Below are 24,849 nucleotides of genomic sequence, written 5' to 3'. Positions count from 1 at the left end.
AAGGATCTGCTTTCTGGCAGTCTCTGAGTCAGGCAAAAGTCGAACTTATCTTGCTGAAGTCACTTACTGGTCTCCTGCCTGCTCTGAGGACTTTGCTAGGACTTTGGGCAGAGCTGCAGAGGCAAGCCTGATTCGGATTTCCCTGACCCGGCTGTCAGCGGAGGAGTGGGACACGACAGCTTCATATTTATGACAGTTGCAGTGTCCTTGGGTCATGTGAACACTTTTTGCGACAAGTCAAGAGGGTAACCAGATTCCATTAACAACCAGGTTATTAACTTAACAGCTGCAAAGATTCACTTAACAGCAGTGGCAAGTAAAGTTGTGAAATGGGGCAAAACCCAATTAACAAATGTCTCACGTCGCAACGTCAATTTTGGGTTCAATTATGGCCGTTAAGTCGAGGACTACCTGTACGCAGGAGACCATATGAGAATTAAAGTCTTTCTTACCTAACAGAAGTTGAAATAAGTTTAAGCAGGAATGGCTTCCATTCATATTTTATATTACACAATTAGATAAAAACCAAAGATTTAAAGTATGTATTTTTTTTAAAAGTCTACACCAACGGATACTGTAAAATGTTGGAGCTCAAGAAAGAAGGAAGTCAGAAACTCAATAGTTACTCATATTAATTTCACGGGTTTTTCTCTTTTTAAATGTTTATAAATAATAATATAGTGGAGGTTTTGGGCATTCTGTGGCTCAGACTGGTAAGACAGTCTGTTATTAACAGCAGCGGCTTGCAATTACTGCAGGTTCAAGTCCCACCAGGCCCAAGGTTGACTCAGCCTTCCATCCTTTATAAGGTAGGTAAAATGAGGACCCAGATTGTTGGGGGCAATAAGTTGACTTTGTATATAATATACAAATGGATGAAGACTATTGCTTGACACAGTGTAAGCCGCCCTGAGTGTTCGGAGAAGGGCGGGATATAAATGCAAATTTAAAAAAATTAAATTTGAAACTTTATACTGCTTTCAGCTTTATATAAATGTGTATCATAAAAACAACTTCATATACTCTGCTCAATACCATTTATAAATGTTACATTTATCAATAAGTACGTAACTTCAGGAATTACAATACTGGAAACTAATCAAGGAGAGAAGCAACCTGGAATTAAGGAGAAACTATCTGACAGTGAGGACAGTTAACCAGTGGAACAGCCTGCCACCAGAAGTTGTAGGTCCTCCATCACTGGAGGTTTTTAAGAAGAGATCGGACGACCGTTTGTCCACAATGATATAGAGTCTCCCACCTGAGCAGGGGGTTGGATTAGATGACCTCCAAAGTCCCTTCCAACTCTTTGTTATTCTGGTTACCTGTATCAATTAATCAGTGGAACCACCTGCCTCCAGAAGTTCTGGTGCTCCGTCACTGGAGGTTTTCAAGAAGAGATCGGACAAACCATTTGTCCACAATGGTATAGGGGTCTCCTGCCTGAGCAGGGGAGGGGGTTGGACTAGATGACCTCCAAGGCCCCATCCAACTCTGTTTATCCCCTATACAAAACTTATCTTCCTCAATTGCTGGCGCCCATGGCTGCCGGCGTTCCTTTCCCAAAGATTTTAAGAGGTCGCCCTTTGCAAGCGATATTCATCCTGGCAGCTGAACGGATGGGACTCGCTGTGTGTGTCAGAGGCTGCAACAGCCTAACAAAACTCTGTGTGTGTGTGTGTGTGTGTGTGTGTGTGTGTGTGTGTGTGTGTGGCAAGGGAGTTATTTAAGGTCCCTCTGATCCCATTAGCAATCACTTGTTTGCTTCGAACCCAGCCGTTGCGTTTCCTGCCCGAGAGCAAAAGTCAAGATCAAAGAGGGCTGTGGAGCATTAGGTAGGGAGTATTGCATCACAACCGGCCCCCGTTGAAAAACAAAACAGAATTGGAGGCAGCTGAAAAGGATAGGCAGCAGCCTTGCAGACCCCCGTCCTTCCCCTTTCCCCCCCTCCCCTCTTGCAATGTGACGCAAAACACACACCCTCCCTCCCACTCCTTTCCAGGTCAGGCACGGAAAGGGAATATTCGGCTAATCTTCCTTTCAGAAGGAAACCTGGAGGCTGGAGGGCGCTTCCAAGCCACGGGGGGGTTCGGAGATCAGAGATGAAAAGAGAACAAAGGATTTATTTTTCAGACTATAATAATAATAATAATAATAATAATAATAACAACAACAGAGTTGGAAGGGACCTTGGAGGTCTTCTAGTCCAACCCCCTGCACCACTTCAGACAAATGGTTATCCAACATCATCTTAAAAATGTCCAGTGTTGGAGCATCCACAACTTCTGGAGGCAAGTTGTTCCACTTATTGATTGTTCTAACTGTCAGGAAATTTCTCCTTAGTTCTAAGTTGATTCTCTCCTAGATTAAGTTTCCACCCATTGCTTCTTGTTCTACCCTCAGGTGCTTTGGAGAATAGTTTGACTCCCTCTTCTTTGTGGCAACCTTTGAGATATTGGAAGACTGCTATCATGTCTCCCCTAGTCCTTCTTTTCCTTAAACTAGACATTCCTAGTTCCTGCAACCGTTCTTCATATGTTTTAGCCCCCAGTCCCCTAATCATCTTTGTTGCTCTTCTCTGCACTCTTTCTAGAGTCTCAGCATCTTTTTTACATCGTGGCGACCAAAACTGGATGCAATATTCCAAGTGTGGCCTTACCAAGGCATTATAAAGTGGTATTAACACTTCACGTGATCTTGATTCTATCCCTCTGTTTATGCAGCCCAGAACTGTGTTGGCTTTTTTGGCAGCTGCTGCACACGGCTGGCTCATATCTAAATGGTTGTCCACTAGGACTCCAAGATCCCTCTCACAGTTACTACCAGTGAGCAAGGTACCACCTATAGGGTACCTGTGCATTTTGGTTTTTTTGCCTAAATGTAGAACCTTACTTTAAGATGCACCTTTCCCCACCCCCCACTAAAAGTGGGTGAAAATTTAGGTGCGTCTTATAGAACGAATACAGGCATTTTTGGCTTCCCGAACCCTCTGCGCATCGCGTTTTCACCCTCCCCGGCCCCCAAAAGCACTCTACAGTGCTCCGCGTGGCCCGTTTTTGGCAAAAACAGGCCCTCTTTGGGCTCCCAAACCCTCTGCGTGTCGCATTTTTGTCCTCCCAGGCCCCCAGAAGCAGTCTGCAAAATGAAAATGGGCTGTGCAGAGCACGGGAAGGCAAACACGCGACATACGGAGAGCTTGGGAGCCCAAAGACGGGCCCGTTTTTGGCAAAAACAGGCCTCTTTGGGCTCCCAAACCCTCTGCGTGTCGCATTTTTGTCCTCCCAGGCCCCCAGAAGCAGTCTGCAAAATGAAAATGGGCTGTGCAGAGCACGGGAAGGCAAACACGCGACATACGGAGAGCTTGGGAGCCCAAAGACGGGCCCGTTTTTGGCAAAAACGGGCCATGCGGAGCACCGCAGAATGCTTCTATAGGCCGGGGAGGGCAAAAATCTATTTTTTTCTTGTTTTCCTCCTGTAAATTTAGGTGCATCTTCTAGTCCGGTGCGTCTTATAGTCCGAAAAATATGGTAAATTGTTTTTTTTGGGGGGGGACGCCCGATGCAGAAAGAGGGAGGGTTGGGGGGAGGGAGTAAAAAAAAAAAAAGAAGAAGGGAAATGATTATTTACCTCACTGCTCACCTTTGGTGGGAGGAAATTACGACAATGTGCCCTGAGCTGAGTGCAGACAGCTGGCAGCCTCACATCTGCAACTTGTGCCCATGCCAAAAATGAGGGGCAGCCTGTCTGATTTTGCAAGAAAGAAGGCCTGAGGAAGGATGGATTGCTGGGGGTCCCCAGGAAGGTCTCCAAAGTGGTGGGTGGGAAGCAGACCCCAGGACTGGGTGAAAACAAGGGACGAAAATCTATGGGGTAACACAGTGATGGCTAATCTTTTTGTCATCGCGTGCCAGGAGAATGGGGTGGGTGGGGGTTGGGTTGCACATCTGTGTGCCCACATCCATAATTTTATGCACCTGCCCCCACACATGCACGCGTGACCCCCCTTCCCCCCTCTCTTGGCACGTGATGGCCCAGTAAATCCGTTTTTCTCTCTCACCAGGCTCCAGAGCCTTTCTAGGAGTCTGGGGAGGGTGAAAATGGCCTTTCTCCCTCGGAGGCCAGAAATGGCCCGTTTGTCAACTTCCAGTCCTACCGGAGCTGAGCTTGCATGCCCACCGATATGGCTACACGTGCCACCTGTGGCACATGTGCCATAGATTCACCATTACGGGGGTAACACATGGGTATGTGTGTGAGGAGGCCTTGGGAGGCTCTGAGCAGATGGGCCTGGGCCTGCGCTAGGCCTCGCGGGGCCTTCCCCACAAGAAGCACCCCATTTTTTTCCTTTTTATGACCCTGTGTCGTAACCTCGTTTAACATCTATGGAGATTCAGATCGTGGTTGTCTCAAAAGGTGCTTTTTCAAACTTGTGTTTTTTTTCCCTCGAAGACATTTCGCTTTTCGTTCGAGAAGCTTCCTCGGTTCTGAGTGAATGGTGGAGAAAGGAAGAAAGATTTATAGTCCTTGCAGTCATCTGGCCATTAGCGCTCTCTCTGAGAGTCGTGGAGGCCACTTGGAGGTTTATCTGACCCTCGGAGGCTGATTTAGGGCACAAATAAACCCCCAAGTGGCCTCAAAAGGGGATCACGTGATCCCGGGACATTGCAACCGTCGTAAGTGTGAGTCCGTTGCCAAGCATCTGAATGTAAGTCACGGGACCATGGGGATGCTGCAATGGTTGTACGTAGGTGTAAAAACCGGTCATAAGTCACTTTTTTCCAATGCTGTTGTATTTTGAACGGTCACTAAATGAACCGCTGTAAGTCGAGGACTAAATGCAATTTTTTTTTTTTGGCAGTGGGGGCGGTTAAGCCTAACCTGAAAGCAAAATTTGCTGCTCACTGTTGAAAGAGTCTCCAATTTGAGCATGGGCCACCTTGTTTTCTGCAGAACGTCCTGCTCTGCGTTAAGAACGACGAATGTAGTAGCCAGGTGAGCTTTTCCATCAGGTTTACCTTTTGTGATTCCTTTCAGGGCATCGAGCACGAAGGTGATGGAAATAAAAAGTGCAATGATTTCTTCTGTGGACCTACGAAAACACACACACGCACACACACACAACAGGAGAAGACCGTCAGCCAAAAGGCCAGCAATGACACCAAGTCTCTCTAGAAGCATCTTTTGAGGTAGAATAAATAGAAGAGAAAACAGAATAGAAAACGAAATGGAATAGAAAACAGAACAGAACAGAAAATATGGAATGGAACAGAACAGAAAGTAAAACAGAGAAGAAAAGAGAAGATAGATGATGGGATGGAATAGAATGAGAATGAGAATGAGAATAGAATAGAATAGAATAGAAAATATGTAATGGGGATTAGAATAGAATGGCATAGCATGGCACGGCATGGCACGGCACGGCACGGCACGGCACAGCATAGAATAGAATAGAATAAGGAATCAAATCGAATAAGGAATAGAATTGCATAGAATCAAATCAAATAGAATAGAATAGAATAGAACGGAACGGAACGGAACGGAACAGAACAGAACAGAACAGAACAGAAAATATGAAACGGAACAGAATAGAAAGGAAAATGAGAAGAGAAGAGAAGAGAAGAGAAGAGAAGAGAAGAGAAGAGAAGAGAAGAGAAGAGAAGAGATGATGGGATAGAATAGAATAGAATAGAATCTGGAATAGAATAGAATAGAATAGAATAGAATAGAATAGAATAGAATAGAATAGAATAGAATAGAATAGAATAAGGAATAGAACTGAATAGAATCAAATCAAATAGAATAGAATAGAATAGAATGGAATAGAACAGAATAGAACAGAACAGAACAGAAAATATGAAATGGAACAGAATAGAAAGTAAAATGAGAAGAGAAGAGAAGAGAAGAGAAGAGAAGAGAAGAGAAGAGAAGAGAAGATAGATGATGGGATAGAACAGAACAGAACAGAACAGAACAGAACAGAATCAGGAATAGAATAGAACAGAACAGAAAATATGAAACGGAACAGAATAGAAAGTAAAATGAGAAGAGAAGAGAAGAGAAGATAGATGATGGAATGGAATGGAATGGAATAGAATAGAATAGAATAGAATAGAATCAGGAATGGAATAGAACAGAACAGAAAATATGGAACAGACCTGAATAGAAAGTAAAATAGAGAAGAGAAGAGAAGAGAAGAGAAAATAGAAGAAACAGAACAGAACAAAACAGAACAGAATAGAGTTGGGAGGGACCTTGGAGGTCTTCTAGTCCAACCCCCTGTTCAGGCAGAAAAATCTATTTCAGATAAAATCTGAAAGACCTCAAAGCATTTTGAAGCATATTTTTCCCCCAGGCGATATACAGGTAGTCCTCCACTTACGATCACAATGACCCCAAAATTTTCCATCACTGTGCAAGACAGCTGTTAAATGAGTTGTGCCCCGTTTTACGACCTTTCTTGCCACAGTTATTAAGCGAGCCACTGCAGCTGTTCAGTTAGTGACATGGTTTTTTAAGTGAATTGGGCTTCCCCATCGACTTGGCTTGTCAGAAGGTCGCTACAGGGGATCACATGACCCCGGGGCGCTGCGACCGTCATAAATACGAATCATGCTGCAACGGTCGTAAGTGTGAAGAAGGATCATAAGTTCACTTTTTTTCAGTGTAACTTCGAATGGTCACTAAATGACCTGTTGTAAGCCAAGGACTACCTGCATTCTTTTGTTTAGACTACTTCGATTCCTTAACTGCTATACGTAGTGCTATGTTTTATATTGTATTTTTGCACTGATTTTAAGATTTCCAAGTTGCTGCCCAGAGTCACAATTACGAGATGAGTGGCAAAAATAAGAAGAGGAAGAGGAGGAAGATGAAGAGAAGGGGGAGGACGAGGAAGAGGGGGGAGGAGGAGGGAGGAGAAGGAAGAGGAGGAGAAGACAGAGAAGAAGAAGGAGGAGAAGAAAAGAAGAAAGAGAAGGAGAAGAAGAGGAGAAGGAGAAGGAGGAGAAGAAAAGAAGGAGGAGGACGTGGAGGACAAAGAAGAGGGGGAGGACGATGGAGGAGAAGGAAGAGGAGAAGAAGAGGAGGAGGAGAAGACAGAGAAGGAGAAGGAGGAGAAGAAAAGAATGAGGAGGAGGAGGAGGAGGAGGAGAGGAAGAAGAGGAGGAGAAGGGGGAGGACAAGGAAAAGGGGGAGGACAAGGGAGGAGAAGGAAGAGGAAGAGAAGGAAGAGGAGGAGAAGAAGATAGAGAAGGAGAAGGAGGAGAAGAAAAGAAGGAGAAGGTGAAGAATAAAAGAAGGAGGAGGAGGAGGAGGAGGAGAGGCATTTCTTACCTTTTAAAGAGCTTCATTACAAGACTGAAATTAAAGAGTGAGTACAGCACGAGGAAGAAACTGTTCCAGAGTCCAACCCACGCATAAAACGCACGGAAGTCCAAGTTGTAGTCGTAACAGATTCCTTTGATCACTGGAAGCAAGAAAGCAAGAGAGCCAGTTTGATCTACTGATGAAAGTATTAAGCTGGGAACTAAGAAACCGTGAGTTCTAGTCCTGCCTTAGACCTGCAAGACAGCTGGGTGATTTTGGGCCATATACCAGGAGACGGTGAGTTCTAGTCCGGCTTTAGCCATGAATGTCCACTGAGTTGCTTTGGGCCAGTCACCAGGAGATGGAGAATTCTAGTTCCACCTTAAGCATGAAAGCCAGCTGGGTGACTTTGGGCCAATCACCAGGAGATGGTGAGGTCTAGTCCTGCCTTAGACCTGTAAGCCCGCTGGGTGATTTTGAGTCAATTACCAGGAGATGGTGAGTTTTAGTTCCAACTTACACGTGAAAGCTGTTGGTGGGGTGACTTTAGGCCAATCACCAGGAAATGGTGAATTCTAGTCCTGCCTTAGACATGGAAGCCAGCTGGGTGACTTTGGGCCAATCACCCGGAGAAGGTGAATTTAGTCCTGCCTTAGGCATGAAAGCCGTCTTAATGATTTCGGGTCAATCACCAGGATGCTGTGAGTTCTAGCCCCATCTTAGGTATCAAAGCTAGCTGGGTGGCTTTGGGCCAATAAATTGTACATTTGAAAATGTTGGGTACATTTGAAAATGTTGGGGCACAACTGATGATCACCCAGCGATGGGCCAGAGGCCTTGCAACCATGCCAGGACTATGGGTCTTGACCTTCAAGGTATCCCAGGAGATTAATTGGATCGAATTATGCAAGGAACCTCAAAGGGAGAGGCTGATCAAAGGGGCAAGAGCGGGGCGGGCGAGAAATGTGCAGCGGGCAGCATTTTGAGAGCATTGGTAATGCTCAAAAACAAAGGTCTTCAAACTTGGCAGCTTTAAGACTTGTGGACTTCGACTCCCAGAATTCTCCAGCCACGAGTCTTAAAGCGGCCATGTTTGACGACCTCTGATCCAGAGGAAGAAGTGGAGAATTCTGGGAGTCGAAGTCCACGAGTCTTAAAGCTGCCAAGTTTGAAGACCTTTGATCCAGAGGAAGAAGTGGAGAATTCTGGGAGTCGAAGTCCACAAGTCTTAAAGTGGCCATGTTTGACGACCTCTGATCCAGAGGAAGAAGTGGAGAATTCTGGGAGTCGAAGTCCACACGTCTTAAAGCGGCCATGTTTGACGACCTCTGATCCAGAGGAAGAAGTGGAGAATTCTGGGAGTCGAAGTCCACGAGTCTTAAAGCTGCCAAGTTTGGGGACCCCTGCTCAAAAGCCTATCACTTGTGAGAACCCCAAAAAGCGGCTCCCATGAACTCACCGTTGATATACAGTGCCAAAGGAGCTGTGGTTAAAAGCACCACCAGAGGCTGGCCGGCAAAGAGCGCATAAAGCAGGCCGCCGATGCACTGGCCCACGATTGACTTTTGCACATCTGGAAATCAAAAGACAAGACCGGAAAAAATAAATAAATTCAGAATCGGCTGGAGTCAAACTGGCCTTAAACCCCAGCACCGTCAGGCAGGAAAAAACAGATCCATATAAATGGGCCCAATGAAACCACTTTATTGCTAAAACGCTACGTGCAGGAATCTTCTGAGCTTTAGGTAGTCCTCGACTTATGGCTACGACAGACCCCAAGCTTCTGTTTCTCCGCGAGACCGTCGCTAAGTCAGCTTTGTCCCATTCTGCGTCTTTTCTTGCCACTGTCGTTAAGTGAATCACAGCGGTTATTAAGCTAGTAGCACGGTTGTTAAGTGAATCTGGCTTCCCTATTGACTCTGCTCGTCGGAAGGTCACAAAAAGGGGATCCCGGGACGCTACAACCGTCATAAATACGAGTCGGTTGCCAAGTGTCTGAATCTTGATCGCTTGACTTGCTGCAACGGTCGTAAGTGTGAAAAACGGTTGTTAGGTCCCTTTTATCTAAGCCATAGTTAACTTTGAACAGTCACTGAATGAATAGTTGTAAGTTGAGGTCAAATCTGTAATAGTGAGCACCTGCTAGAAGTCAAGGAATTCAAGAGGAGCTGAAAGGGCCTCTAGTGGCTCAGAATGGTAAGACAGTCTGTTATTAACAACAGCTGCTTGCAATTACTGCAGGTTCAAGTCCCACCAGGCCCAAGGTTGACTCAGCCTTCCATCCTTTATAAGGTAGGTAAAATGAGGACCCAGATTGTTGGGGGCAATAAAGTTGACTTTGTATATAATATACAAATGGATGAAGACTATTGCTTAACACAGTGTAAGCCGCCCTGAGTCTTCGGAGAAGGGCGGGATATAAATGCAAATAAAAAACAACAACTTGGGTTGCTTGTGGCTATGTAGGGATACTAGGCTGCTCCCTCGTTTAACTCCAGCCCCAGTTTCTGCCAGTCTTTCTCCTACAAGCATCTCGGGAGGGTTTAGGAATAATTCACCGTGCGTTGGTGCCAAGTGGGCCCAACAAATATGGTCGAACAGTAAAGATGGCTGCCAGGGATCCAAGTAACATACCCGTAGCAAACAAAACTCTGAGGCAGGCCATTTCCTCAAAGAATAGGTTTATAGGATATGTCACATTGGCCCAGGCTGGTGAAAACCGGCTCTGAATATCCCTGCGGTTTTCACCAAATTAAAAGTGAAAGTTTGTCACTTTCTCAAAACAATCCGCCACATGGTCCAATCAGGATACAGTCCAGTTGCTAAGTGACTCCAGTCCCCTCCTTCCGAGCACCTGCAGAAATGTCCTTGGTTCCCACGAGAAAGTATTTTTGTTTTGGCTACAACACCCCTCACACACACTATCTCTATTCGGGTCTAGGATTTTTCGGATGCTGGAATGCCACACTGCTGGGGATGATGGGTTTCTGAAATCTATCCAATCTGGTTAAGAGGGGACGGAGAATCAGAAAATTTTGTTCCTTGCTCTGCAAAATTTCATTTCGTTAAAAATATTGCAAGAGGCACATCCAGGGATAAACAAGGTTTAAGAAGCTACAACCTTAGACTCCTTTGGGTTTTCGAGGAGTTGTGTGTGTGTGTGTGTGTGTGTCTTAGCACAATTCTGTCCTTATAGCTCAGCAAGATTGGCTGTTCTTATCTTTTCTAACCTTCCAAATCAGAAAAATGGAATTTCCTGGACTTTGGGCCCAAGTAGACAAGCAGATAAATAAAGCTAAGAGTTCCTGGTCTGGTTCCAACAAAGGTTTTTGTTTTTCTTTGCACAGAAGACTGTTTTTAAATTATTATTTTTTTTAAAAAAATCCTTGCGACGGTCTTTTATTTATTTTTAGAGCCGTCTCCAGCTTTAATGACCGTTTTTAAAAACCATCCTTCCTTGTAAAGGGTTTTTTCTTTTTGTTCGTTCATTGCTACCCACAAACATTTTATCGAGTTTTTAAAGACAGGTGTCCTCGATTTACGACCCACAGTGGAGCCCAAAATTTACGTCACTAAGTGAGACATTTGTGAGGGGACTGTTTTGCCCCGTTTTATGACTTCTCTTGCCACGTTGGTTAAGTCAGTCACACGGTTGTTAAGTGAATCTGGCGTCCCCCCTCGACTTGGCTTGTCAGAAGGCTGCCAGAGGGTCGGTCACATGACTTCCGGGACATTGCAACCGTCATAAATGCGAGTCAGTTGTCAAGCATCTGAATTTTGATCATGTGGCTGCAACTGGTTGTTAAGTGTGAAAAAAACGGTCACCAATCACTCTTTCCCATGCCATCGTAACTTCTAACGGTCACTAAACGAACTGTGGAAGATGACCTGTTCATAAGTAAATTCTGCAAATAATTAAAATGTGCAGATGGTTCCCAATGCTGCCTATTTGATTGAGGGGGGGGGGGTTTACAGGTTATCAGGGCAAACCTTACTTAACCCATTTCTCGCTTAGCAACAGAAATGTGGAGCTTAATTGTGGTCATAAGTCGAGGATTGCCTGTACTTTTCTGCTAGAGGGATTTTTTTTCTGGGCAAAGACTTGGTTGGGATTTTCCCCAATGTCCAGAGCCCCTCTCCGGTAATCCTGAGGTAACCAAGACAACGGCAAATCACCAGAGGTAGACGTCGCATAATGGAACAAACGGTTCGCCCAGCACCGAAAACGTGAGCATGCGCGCGGCTTCAAAAACACAGCGATACGCCCGCCTGCGCGCCTTCACTGCATGCGCGTGGCTTCAAAAACACAGTGACATAGGACGGGGTAGCGCCGAGGCGAGTGGGCGGGAGCGGGCCCACATTGCTGGTCACAGCTACCGGTTTGCCCGAACCGGCGGCAGCCCATTTTTGCAACTCACCTATGACCCCCTCAGTGTTTTCGTCATTGAGGGAGCCGAAAGCGATGGTGGGCAGGAGGCAGGCGAAGTAGAGGAAGATCATGGTGGTGATGTATTTGCCTATGGCTTTGTTGTTGCCGATGATGCCTAAAAGAAAAACCAAATAGGGGATTAAAAAGGTGGAAAGGCACCAGGTGTGGGCCTAGAGGATTCTGGGAACTGTAGTCATCTCACAGGAGCGCGAAGGCCATTGTGACAATTAGATAGGGGCTTCCCTTGCTTCCTTCATCTCTTTATTGCTTCCTTCTTCTCCCTTCCTTCCCTTTCTTTTCTTTCCTATCATTTCTTCTTTTCCCTCCCTTCCCTTTCTTTCTTTTCCACCCTCCCTCTTTTCTTCCTTCCTTCTCTTTATTCTTTCTTCCTTTCTTCTTCCTCTTGCTTCCTTAGTTTCCCTTTTGTTCTTTTCCTCCCTCCTTCCCTCTTTATCCTTCCTTCCCTCCCTCATCTATACATCCATCCATCCATCCATCTGCCCTTCTTTTCCTTCCTTCCTTCCCTCCATTTCCTCCTCCTTCTCCCTCCCTTCCTCTTTCCTTCCTTCCTTCCCTTTATTCTTTCTTCCATTCCTCTTCCTTCCTTAGTTTCCCTTTTGTTCTTTTCCTCCCTCCTTCCCTCTTTATCCTTCCTTCCCTCCCTCCCTCCCTCTCTACCTCTTCCATCTATCCATCCATCTGCCCTCCTTCTTTTCCTTCCGTTCTTCCTTCCTTCCCTCCCCCCATTTTTCCCTCTCTCCCTTTCTTTCTTTTCCTTCCTCTTTTCTTCCTTCCTTTACTCTTTCTTCCGCTTGCTTCCTTAGTTCCCCTTTTGTTCTTTTCCTCCCTCCTTCTATTCTTCCTTCGCTCCCTCCCTCCTTCTCCCTCTTCCATCCATCCATCCATCCAACCTCCCTCCTTCCTCTTTTCCTCCCTCCCTCCCTGCCATCTTTACTACCTACATATTGCTATCCCAATTGTAAATCACGTTCTTCCAAAGTTAATAGTCTTGTATTTCTTAATTCAATCCGTTCTCTCATCTACGCCAATGCCGCTACCTGATAGTATAGTTCCCAATTAGGCACTCCAAGGCCTCCTCGAAGTCTCACATCCTGTAACATCCTTATGTTAATTCTCGCTTTTTTTCCTTGCCATATGAATTTCATTACTATTTTATTTAATTCTTCAAAGTATTTCTTTCCCACTTTTATCGGTATTATTTGAAATAAAAATAAGAGTCTCGGTAATATATTCATCTTAATTATCGCAATCCTTCCCATTAGTGCTAACTGTAGGTTTTTTCCATTTCTCCAAGTCTTTCTCAATTTGATTTTTCAGTTTATAATAATTATCCTCTTTAATCATTATGCATCTTGAAGTTAATTGGATTCCTAATATTTTACTTTTTTCGCAATCTGAATGTCTAGTTTCTCCATTAAGTCTCTCTTCTCTCTCCTTGTGGTGCGATCAGAACAATCTGGAACTGAACACACTCAAAACCGTAGAAATGATGGTAGACTTTAGGAGAAACCCTTCCATACGTCCACCTCTCACAATACTAGACAACACAGTATCAACAGTAGAGACCTTCACATTTCTAGGTTCTACCATATCGCAAGTTCTAAAATGGACAGCTAACATCAAAAACGTCATCAAAAAAGGACAACAAAGAATATTCTTTCTGCGCCAACTCAGAAAGCTCAAACTGCCCAAGGAGCTGCTGATCCAGTTCTACAGAGGAATTATTGAGTCTGTCATTTGCACCTCCATAACTGTCTGGTTCGGTTCTGCAACCCAACAAGAAAAACACAGACTTCAGAGGATCATTAGAACTGCAGAAAAAATAATTGCTACCAACCTGCCTTCCATTGAGGACCTGTATACTGCACGAATCAAGAAGAGGGCCGTGAAAATATTTACAGACCCCTCGCATCCTGGACATAAACTGTTTCAACTCCTACCCTCAAAATGACGCTATAGAGCACTGCACACCAGAACAACTAGACACAAGAACAGTTTTCTCCCGAAGGCCATTACTCTGCTAAACAAATAATTCCCCCAACACTGTTAAACTATTTACTAAATCTGCACTACTATTAATCTTCTCATCGTTCCCATCACCAATCTCTTTCCACTTATGACTGTATGACTGTAACTTTGTTGCTGGTATCCTTACGATTTATATTGATTGATTGTTTCCTGATTGCTTATTTGTACCCTATGACTATCATTTGTGTTGTAAATGTTGTACCTTGATGAAGGTATCTTTTCTTTCATGTACACTGAGAGCATATGCACCAAGACAAATTCCTTGTGTGTCCAATCACACTTGGCCAATAAAAAATTCTATTCTATTCTATTCTGTTCACCAGAAGAATCGTAGTGAAGCTGAAATAGGATACAGTCTATTCTGGACTGCAATCCTTCCTTATCCTGAGCTTTTATAGCACTGCGCAATGAGGATTTTTTTTTTAGAAACCAACTTGTATTTCATCTGAGCTCCAAATAGCACTCCAAGCTTGCTAATATACGCTTCACAGCCCCAGTTGTACTTATTATATTTCCAAATGCTGGTTCTTCGACATTCCTTCACGCTCCATTGTGACCAATGAAATTAAATATGGGAAAAATCCTGAAGGAAGGAGCGGAGCTATTTTAAGCGAAAAGCAGTTTTAAAAAAAACCCCTCTTTCATTTTATCTCATATAATGGACAGGTAGTCCTCGACTTACAACCACAACAGAGCCCAAAATTTCCCTTCCTAAGCACGACAGTTGTTAAGTGAGTTTTTGCCCCATTTTACGCCTTTCCTTGCCGCAGTCGTTAAGTGAATCACCGCAGTCGTTCCATTCATCACAGTGTTGTTAAGTGAATCTGGCTTGTCAGAAGGTCACAAAAGGAGATCATGTGACCCCGGAACCCTGCAACTGTCATATATACAAGTCAGTTGCCAAGCGACTGAATTTTTGATCGCGTAACTCATGGGGAATCCTACAATGGCTGTATGAAAAATGGTCGTGTCACTTCTTTTTCAGCGCCGTCGTATCTTTGAGCTAAATGAAAGGTCGTAAGTCAAGGATTACCTGTATTGGAATGGTAGCTGTGCCCAAGAAGGATGTATGAGGTACCGTTAAGGGAACTAGGTATGTCTAGTCCAGGGGTCTGCAAACTTGGCTCCTTTAAGACTTGTGGACTTCAACTCCCAGAGTTCCTCAGCCAGCAAAGCTGGCTGAGGAATTCTGGGAGTTGGAGTCCACAAGTCTTCAAGTTGCCAAGGTTGGAGACCCCTGATCTAGATGGCTGGCTGAGGGACTCTGGGAGTTGAAGTCCACAAGTCTTAAAGGAGCCAAGTTTGCAGACCCCTGGCTCTAGTCTAACGATTAAGCCTGACTAGGTGGCTCAGTGGCTAAGACGCTGAGCTTGTAGATCAGACAGGTCGGCAGGTCAGCAGTTCAAATCCCTAGAACAGGTCTCCTGCGTGAGCAGGGGGGTTGGACTAGATGACCTCCAAGGTCCCTTCGAACTCTGTTACTGCTTAAGGACATGATGCAGTTATCTTCAGGTACTTGAAGGGCTTGCCCTAAAGAAGAGGGGGTCTACCTGTCCTCCAAAGCACCTGAAGGCAGGACAAGAAGCAACGGATGGAAACTAATCAAGGAGAGAAGCAACCTGGCGCTGAGGAGGAATTTCCTGACGGAACAATCAACCAGTGGAACAGCTTGCCACCGGAAGTCGTAGGGGCTTCCTCGCTGGAGGTTTTCCAAGAAGAGACTAGAAAACCATTTGTCCAGGATGGTGTCAAGACTCGTGCCTTGAGGAGGAGGACGACTGTGGAGCCCTTGGTCCTCGCTGAGCTTGGTGGTTTACTTGCAGATGTTTCATTATGAAACTAGGTAACAGCATCAGTTGTAGAAGGGGATGAAGCAGGGGTGAAATCCAGCAGGTTCTGACAGGCTCTGGAGAACCAGTAGCGAAAATTTTGAGTAGTTCGGAGAACCGGTAGCGAAAATTTTGAGTAGTTCGGAGAATTGGTAGCGAAAATTTTGAGTAGTTCGGAGAACCGGTAGTGGAAATTTTGAGTAGTTCGGAGAACCGGTAGTGGAAATTTTGAGTAGTTCGGAGAACCGGTAGTGGAAATTTTGAGTAGTTCAGAGAACCGGTAGTGGAAATTTTGAGTAGTTCGGAGAACCGGTAGTGGAAATTTTGAGTAGTTCGGAGAACCGGTAGTGGAAATTTTGAGTAGTTCGGAGAACCGGTAGTGGAAATTTTGAGTAGTTCGGAGAACCGGTAGTGGAAATTTTGAATAGTTCGGAGAATCGGTAGTGGAAATTTTGAGTAGTTCGGAGAACTGGCAAATACCACCTCTGGATGGCCCCAGGGTGGGGTAGGAATGGAGACTTTGCAATATCTTTCCCCAAGGAGTGGGGAGGGAATGGGGATTTTGCAGTATCCTTTCCCTGCCACGCCCATCAAGCCACACCATGCCTACCAAGCCACACCCACAGAATCAGTAGGGGAAAAAAATTATATTTCACCGTTGGGATGAAGTTTGCAGGGAGGAGGGGGAGGGGGAGGAGGAGGGGAGGGGGAAGAGGAGGAGGGGGAGAAGGGGGAGGAGGAAGAGGAAGAGGAGGAGGGGCGAGGAAGAGGAGAACTGTGGGCTTCTTAGTGCTCTCTGAATTTAGTGGTTTTCTTGCTGACATTTGATTACCAAGCCAGGTAACAGCATCAGTGCTAGAAGGCCATGGGGTTTGGCGCAGGTATTTAGTGCACCTGATAAAAGTTAACCTAGTTTGGGCATGAAACATCTGCAAAACAAAAACAAAAACAAAGCAAAGCTCAGGGAACACCAAGGACCCCTCACACTATGTTTAAAATGTGACTCTGGGAATGAGCGAGTTATATGGCGCATGGGAGAAGAATATTGTGTTTTGCCCCTGCGTGTCAACTTCTTTGCACACCTGGCTAACCCTTGATGTGGTCACAGCGTATCCTTTTTGGCTTGAGGACCTGGGGAATCTTCTCACCACCAACTCAGCGCCTCAGTTTCCTTTCAACAACCAGGCCGAGTGGTCAGACACCCGTAAACAGGACACGGGGGTGGGGGGTGGGCAGTCTGGGCTCTCTTTCCCCCCCCCCCCCACTCCTCCCCGGTAAACAGCCGCTCACCTACCGTCCGTGAAGTCCAGAGCGTACACTGGAAACCGCCGTGCTATGTCATCAAAAATCCCTTTGCCAACATTGAAGAACTCGTGCAGCTGAGGAAAGGAAGGAAATGTTATTTCGGTTCAAAAATGCTCCTCTATTGTTGAAGGAAACGAGAAGCGCGCAGCCAGCCAGACGGAAAAAAAGTCAGCGGCCGGGACGGGGATTCAAAGAAATGATGACGGGGCACTGCCATGGGACTTAAAAGGGGGGGGGGGGGGGGCGGAGGGGGGGGATGGGACCCGGACGGCACACGGGGTCCTTCTGGCAAGGTTCTCCTGTTGGCACACAAAGCCGTCAAAACCACCGTCAACGCGGTTTGATTTTAGGAGAGGATTTTGGAACCTCAGGGCTGAACTGTGGGGTCCTTGATGCCTTCTGAGTTTGGTTGTTTTCTTGAGAACATTTCATTACCCAACTAGGTGACATCATCAGTTCTAGAAGGGAGAAGGATTTGCGGAGAAGAGGAGGAGGAGGAGGAGGAGGAGGACTGTCTTTGGTGTTCTCTGAGCTTGGTCATTTTCTTGGAAACTTTTCACTACCCAACTAGATAACATCATCAGTGCTAGAAGGGAGTGGGGTTTGCAGAGAGGATAGAGGAGGAGGAGAAGAAGGAGGAGGAGGAGGAGGAACAGGAGCAGCAGCTCTCTGAGCTTGGGGGTTTTCTTGCAGACCTTTCATGACCCAACTAGGTAACGTCATCAGTGCTACAAGGGAGTGGGGAGAATGGGAGAGGGGAAGGAGGGAGGACGAGGACAGGGGAGGGGAGGAGGGGAGGGGAGGAGGAGGAGGGGAAGAGGAGGAGGAGAAGGGGAGGAGGAAGAGGAAGAGGAGGAGGGGCGAGGAAGAGGAGAACTGTGGGCTTCTTAGTGCTCTCTGAATTTAGTGGTTTTCTTGCTGACATTTGATTACCAAGCCAGGTAACAGCATCAGTGCTAGAAGGCCATGGGGTTTGGCGCAGGTATTTAGTGCACCTGATAAAAGTTAACCTAGTTTGGGCATGAAACATCTGCAAAACAAAAACAAAAACAAAGCAAAGCTCAGGGAACACCAAGGACCCCTCACACTATGTTTAAAATGTGACTCTGGGAATGAGCGAGTTATATGGCGCATGGGAGAAGAATATTGTGTTTTGCCCCTGCGTGTCAACTTCTTTGCACACCTGGCTAACCCTTGATGTGGTCACAGCGTATCCTTTTTGGCTTGAGGACCTGGGGAATCTTCTCACCACCAACTCAGCGCCTCAGTTTCCTTTCAACAACCAGGCCGAGTGGTCAGACACCCGTAAACAGGACACGGGGTGGGGGTGGGCAGTCTGGGCTCTCTTCCCCCACCCCCCCCCGGTAAACAGCCGCTCACCTACCGTCCGTGAAGTCCAGAGCGTACACTGGAAACCGCCGTGCTATGTCATCAAAAATCCCTTTGCCAACATTGAAGAACTCGTGCAGCTGAGGAAAGGAAGGAAATGTTATTTCGGTTCAAAAATGCTCCTCTATTGTTGAAGGAAACGAGAAGCGCGCAGCCAGCCAGACGGAAAAAAAGTCAGCGGCCGGGACGGGGATTCAAAGAAATGATGACGGGGCACTGCCATGGGACTTAAAAGACGGGGGTCGGGGGACGGATAGGGGGGATGGGACCCGGACGGCACACGGGGTCCTTCTGGCAAGGTTCTCCTGTTGGCACACAAAGCCGTCAAAACCACCGTCAACGCGGTTTGATTTTAGGAGAGGATTTTGGAACCTCAGGGCTGAACTGTGGGGTCCTTGGTGCTTTCTGAGCTTGGTGGTTTCCTTGAAAACGTTTCATTACCCAACTAGGTAACATCATCAGTTCTAGAAGGGAGGATTTGAGGAAAGGAGGAGGAGGAGGAGGAGGAGGACTGTCTTTGGTGTTCTCTGAGCTTGGTCATTTTCTTGGAAACTTTTCACTACCCAACTAGATAACATCATCAGTGCTAGAAGGGAGTGGGGTTTGCAGAGAGGATAGAGGAGGAGGAGAAGAAGGAGGAGGAGGAGGAGGAGGAACAGGAGCAGCAGCAGCTCTCTGAGCTTGTGGGTTTTCTTGCAGACCTTTCATGACCCAACTAGGTAACGTCATCAGTGCTACAAGGGAGTGGGGGAGAATGGGAGAGGGGAAGGAGGGAGGACGAGGACAGGGGGAGGGGAGGAGGGGAAGCAGAAAGAGAAAGAGGAGGAGGAGGAGAACTGTGGTGCTCTCTAATCTTGGTGGTGTCCTTGAAGACGTTTCATAACCTAACTAGGTAATGTCATCAGTTCTAGAGGGGAGGATTTGCGGAGAAGAGGAGGAGGAGGAGGAAGAGGAGGAGGAGGACTATGAGATCTTTGGTGTTCTCTGAGTTTGGTCATTTGCTTGCAAACTTTTCATTACCCAACTAGATAACATCATCAGAGCTAGAAGGGAGAAGGATTTGCGGACTAGTGGAATGTGGGAGTGGGAGGAAGAGGAGGAAGAGGACAATGACAACTGTGGGGTGTTTGAATGCTTTCTGAGCTTGGTGATTTTCTTGTAGATGTTTCATTACCAAACTAGGTAACATCATCGGTGCTAGAAGGGAGAGGGAGGAGGAGGACGAGGAAGAGGAGGAGGGGGAGGACTGTGTGATCCGAGTTTGGTGATTTTCTTGCAGATATTCCATCACCCAATAAAGTAACATCTTCAGTGCTGCAGTAACAGTACAATACTCAATAATATCACTAGCACTGATAATGTTATCTAGTTTGGTAATGAAACGTCCACAAGAAAACCACCAAGCTCAGAGAACACCAAGGACCCCACAAAGTTAATTTTTCTTTCTGTCGTTTGGTGGTTGGCGGCTCACCTCCCTGTCTCTGAGGGTGTCTATCACTGAATTTTCAACCAACCTACTCCTCCAGGTGTGGTTATGTAGCAGAGCCTAAAAATTACACACATAAAGGTAGTCCTTGACTTACAACCATTTGTTTAGTGCAGGGGTCTCCAACCTTGGCAACTTTAAGCCTGGAGGACTTCAACTCCCAGAATTCCCCAGTCAGCTTTGCTGGCTGGGGGATTCTGGGAGTTGAAGTCCTCCAGGCTTAAAGTTGCCAAGGTTGGAGACCCCTGGTTTAGTAGCATGAGAAGCTACAACAGCACCCAAAAAAAGTGACTTATGACCGTTTTTCAAACTACGACTGTTGCAGCATCCCCACGGTCGTTCGATCGAAGTTCAGACACTTGGCAATTGGCTCAGATTTATGACCGTCGCATTGTCCTGCAGCCACGTGATCTCCTTTTTGCGACCTTCTGACAAAGCGAAGTTCATGGGGAAGCCGGGGATTCACTTAACAACCGTGGTACTGATTTCGCAACTGCAGCGCTCCACTTAGCCACTGTGGCAAGGAAGGTCATAAAATGTGACTCACTTAACCCCTATCTTAGCTTAGCAATGGAAATTCTGGGCTTCAATTGTGGTCATAAGTCGAGAACTACCCATAACACCCGTCCTTGAACTGAGGAGGAGACCTTCAACTCAGAGGTGGGTGGTCACATACTCCAGCAACCGGAAATGTGAGCGCGTGCGCGCACCCGCTCGCTTCACTCTTGCGCGCCCCATCCGTGCATGCGAGTGGTGTCACCAAACATGCTAGCGCGCACCGTCCATTCTTACATACGACATCAAACAATGCGGCAATTCTCCCTCGCGGCGTCAAAAACACAGCGATATAGGACGGGACTGCACCCCCACCCGCAGGTCGCCACTACCGGTTCGCCCGAACCGGTCCGAACCGGCTGAATTCCATCTCTGCTTCACCTCTTCTAAGAGACATGGTCGTATTTCGAAAACCCGACAAAAGACACCAGCTTCGTCCCTCCTCCTATACCTTCAGAGGTTTGGAACCATGAGCTTTGTGGTCATCGGTCACTGTCGAGGGCCTCTGGTTGACCACCATCAACAAGTGACGCTGGTGGACCAAAGCTTCTTTGAATTCTTCTTCAGTTTTGGTTTCCAGAAGTTTCTGTCGGAAGGTGATGTCCGAAAACATTGTGGCAAAGGTCCGGCCCACTTCGGTTGCTGTTTTGGTACTTTTCTGAGGAAGCAAACACAACAAGCAAAACAAGAGAGATGTTGATGATGGATGAGGTAAAATTCTACATTATGTTTTATGATATCTCCATGTTTTTCCGTCTCCGTCCTAGATTTGACGCAAACTGGCTGGCCCAGTGGATGGCGGATACTTCCAAGGACCTTGGTGCAGTGGCGGGATTCAAAACCGTTTTGATAAGATTTTAACAGGTCCTGATGACAATTTGATTAGGAAACTGTATGGATATTTATGAGGGAAAAATTGGGAGAAGAACAAGTAAAAGAGACAATGATTGCTTGGGGGAAGAATTTTGGCCATGGGATATATATATAGATAGATAGATAGATAGATAGATAGATAGATAGATAGATAGATAGATAGATAGATAGATAGATAGATAGATAGATAGATCGATCGATCTATAAGGGGCGTGCATAAGAGCACAAAAGTGCCTACCGTTCCTGTCCTATTGTTCCCTTCATTATATCAAATTAATATAGTTGATGCATATTTTTTTTACTTGTATATATATATATTTTTTCTTCAAGATATGTTGTTTTATCTATGACAATTGTTTGTGTATACTGTTGTGACAAAAAGAAATTAAAAAAAAAAGCCTGGCAAAAATTATCGATGTATAATTATAAAACGACAATGTCTACAGCATATAAAGAGAATTTGTATAAGATGTTTTACAGGTGGCATCTACCCCCGACAAGAATTGCCAGAATGTTCAAGATAAATCCGAAAAATGTTGGAAGTGTCATCAGATACCTGGATCATATTACCGTATGTGATGGACATGCGTTGAAGCGAAAAGATATTGGACCAAAACACACAAGTGGAGAAAATGATTAAAAAACACATAGATTTTAAGCCAGAAGTCTTTCTGTTGGGAATTATTCCTGAGATATATACTAGAGACGTTAAATATTTCATTGTGAATATTATTACAGAAGCCAGGATTGTATTTGCTAAAAACTGGAAAAATGAGAAACTACCTTTGCAAGATGAAATAATTAGGAAGATGATGGAATGAGCAGAGATGAGTAAATTGACATTTGAAATTAGAGATCAAGAAGATAAGCAATATTACAAAATATGGGATTTATTTTACCACTGGTTAGAAGGAAAGATATGTTGGAAAAGATAATATATGTATGAAAGAGATGTTTATTTTGAGATTGCACAAGAAGATATGTAAACACCCCTTCAGCACATTGTAATTGTTTGATGTGAATGTGTTTTATTTTTGTTGTTGTGAAAAATAAAAACTTTTATTAAAAAAAAAAAGAGTTTTTATAACCGGTTCTGTGGGTGTGGCTTGGTGGGCGTGGCCAGGGGTTGTGACATTTTTTGGGGGCCTAGGAGGCCTCCCTGCACTTATCTAGCAGCCAAACTGGGGTGCATGGGGGTTCCAGGAAGGGGTGGGGCCAGCCAGCAATTTAACTACCGGTTCGCCCGAACCGCCTGAATCCTACCACTGGCCTCTGTCTCCATGTACTGGAACTGGAAGCTTTCAAGAACAGACTGGACTACCATCTGTCAAAAATGGTGTAGGGTCTGCTTGGGCAGAGGGGGGTTGGACTAGATGACCTACAAGGTCCCTTCCAACTCTGTTAATCCGTATCCGTATCTACTGTATGCTGAGGCTGTGCAGCATAGAACATAAGACACCATCAGAATTGGAAGGGACTTGGGAGGTCAAAAACCCTTGTTCGAGCAGAAGACCCGTCAGCATTTTTAAGAAGACATCTCTCTTCTGGAAAAACCTCCAGTGATGAAGCACCCATTAACTTATGGTGGCAAGCTGTTCCACTGATTAATTGTCCTCACTGTTAGGAATCACAAAGGGGCTTTTTTTCAGGGGGCAATTGGACTTCCTTGATTTTTCTTTGAAGACGTTTCGCTTCTTATCCAAGAAGCTTCTTCAGTTCTGACGGGCATTGGAGGGTTGCTACCGGTTCGCCCCAGAACAGGCGAACTAGTAGCGGCGGCTGGGGGAGAATGTGCAGAAGCGTCGCGCACCCGCAAGCAAGCCGGTAGCGACGGGTTTTGAAACCCGCCTCTGCTGACAGGACAGTAGAGCGGAAGAAGCTTCATGGATGAGAAGTGAAACGTCTTCAAAGGAAAAAACAAGGAAGTCCAGTTTGCCTCCTGAAAAAGCACCTTTGGGACAAACATGACCTGGATGATGAAGACTCTCTACCGACTTTACCATTATGAAATTTCTCCTTAGTTCCAAGTTGCTTCTCTCCTTGATTAGTTTCCATCCGTTGCTTGTTATCCTGCCTTCAGGATAGGAGAGGTGGACCCCATCTTCTTTGGGGCACCCCTCAAATATTGGAAGACTGCTATCATGTCCCCCCCAGTCCTTCTTTTCCCTAGATTAGCCCTACCGAATTCCTGCAACTGTTGTTCAGATAAGCACTTCACATCAGATTTACGATTTTAGATCAGGTGTCTCCAACCTTGGTCCCTTTAAGACTTGCGGGCTTCAACTCCCAGAGTTCCTCAGCCAGCTTTGCTGGCTGAGGGACTCTGGGAGTTGAAGTCCACAAGTCTTAAAGGGAGCAAAGTTGGAGACACCTGCTTTAGATTACAGAATATACAACAATAGACTTGGCAGGGACCTTGGAAGTCTTCTAGTCCACCCCTCGGCCCATGAAGGACCCAAAGCCATTCTGGACAAAAAGCCGTCCGATCTTTCCTAGCGTCTCTCAAATCTTGGGTTAATTTAAAACACGTAGAGATCGACTCCCAGAATTCCCCAGACGGAAATTCTGGGAGTTTGAAGTCCACAAGTCTTAAAGTTGATAAAGACCCCTGTGTTATTAGGTCATGGCACCGACTTAATATATAAATACGATAAACCGGTTCTCTGCCCTAATGACTGGCTGGGTGGGCGTGGCCACGGTGGGCGTGGCCAGGGGGTGTGACAGGCAGCATTCCGCCTCCTGCAACCCCCTGGGAGCAAAAACGGGACCCGGGGGGGGCACTGCTCCCCCACGCTCCATTTTGGGCCTAGTAGGCCGTCCTGCAGCCTCCTGGGAACAAACGGGCTGTGGAGGGCCTATTTTCAACCTCCCCGGGCTCTGGAGGCTCTCCGGAGGCTGGAAATAGGCCCATTTTCTCCCTCCATGAGCCTCTGGGAGGCCCGTTTTCCACCTCCCCGGGCTCCACATACCCCCTGCACTTACCTGGGATACAAAACAGGCGGCATGGGGGACCCCTGGGATGGGTGGGGCCAGCCGGTCGTCGGAACTACTGGTTTGCCGAACCGGATGTAAAATTAACATCCGGTTTGCCCGAACCGGCTGGATCCCACCTCCGATGATATCCCACATAGCGTTCTTTCACTGTCACGTGAATGAGGGGCAAGATTTTAGCTTGGACATTCCAGCAAAGCCAGGAAGATCAATTCACATCAATTTCCCGGAAGGCAAAGTCAACGTACCATTTTCGGAGGCGCCAGCACCAAAATGACGAATCTCACTTCACAGGAATTCTCTCCCCAGTTCTGGGGTCTTTCAAGGCGGCTGATACAAACATGGCGTCGTTGGAGGGATTTTATAGTGCAACTGTCAAAACAAGATACGGGTTATTTCAGCAGGATTGAGAGACCCGGAAGATGGTTGGGGTCATATTCTGGGCAAGAAGTTGGCTTGAAAGGAAGGAACAATGAGTACCTGTTTCCATGATGGACTAGCGAACAGGGAACCGACTAGGAAAGACCCTTATAATTTGTACAGGAAATGTACCATTCGTGCATCAAATGCTTATTTCTTGGAAGGATTGTGATGAAGCGACCCATTAGCCCACTTGGGAACAAAATTAAGGAGAATGT

At 46.0% G+C, this 24,849-nt stretch overlaps 1 protein-coding gene across 1 annotated transcript in view; it reads right to left on the bottom strand.

Annotated features, from left to right (window-relative positions):
• Positions 1-24,849, bottom strand: part of SLC4A11 (solute carrier family 4 member 11) — a 90,672-nt gene that overhangs the window by 20,881 nt on the left and 44,942 nt on the right. The window contains exons 5-11 of the mRNA XM_058193522.1: positions 24,460-24,583; positions 20,799-21,005; positions 18,302-18,386; positions 11,724-11,849; positions 8,765-8,878; positions 7,333-7,465; positions 5,016-5,089 (exon numbers count right to left, since the gene is read on the bottom strand). Of these exons, the coding sequence (XP_058049505.1) occupies positions 5,016-5,089; positions 7,333-7,465; positions 8,765-8,878; positions 11,724-11,849; positions 18,302-18,386; positions 20,799-21,005; positions 24,460-24,583 (863 nt within the window). The remainder of the gene's footprint in view (positions 1-5,015; positions 5,090-7,332; positions 7,466-8,764; positions 8,879-11,723; positions 11,850-18,301; positions 18,387-20,798; positions 21,006-24,459; positions 24,584-24,849) is intronic.

Source organism: Ahaetulla prasina, chromosome 8 (assembly GCF_028640845.1).
Source record: "Ahaetulla prasina isolate Xishuangbanna chromosome 8, ASM2864084v1, whole genome shotgun sequence".
Classification (NCBI taxonomy): Eukaryota; Metazoa; Chordata; class Lepidosauria; order Squamata; family Colubridae; genus Ahaetulla; species Ahaetulla prasina.
The sequence above is the reverse complement of the archived record's forward strand: the minus strand, read 5'-3'. Positions and strand labels throughout refer to the sequence as shown.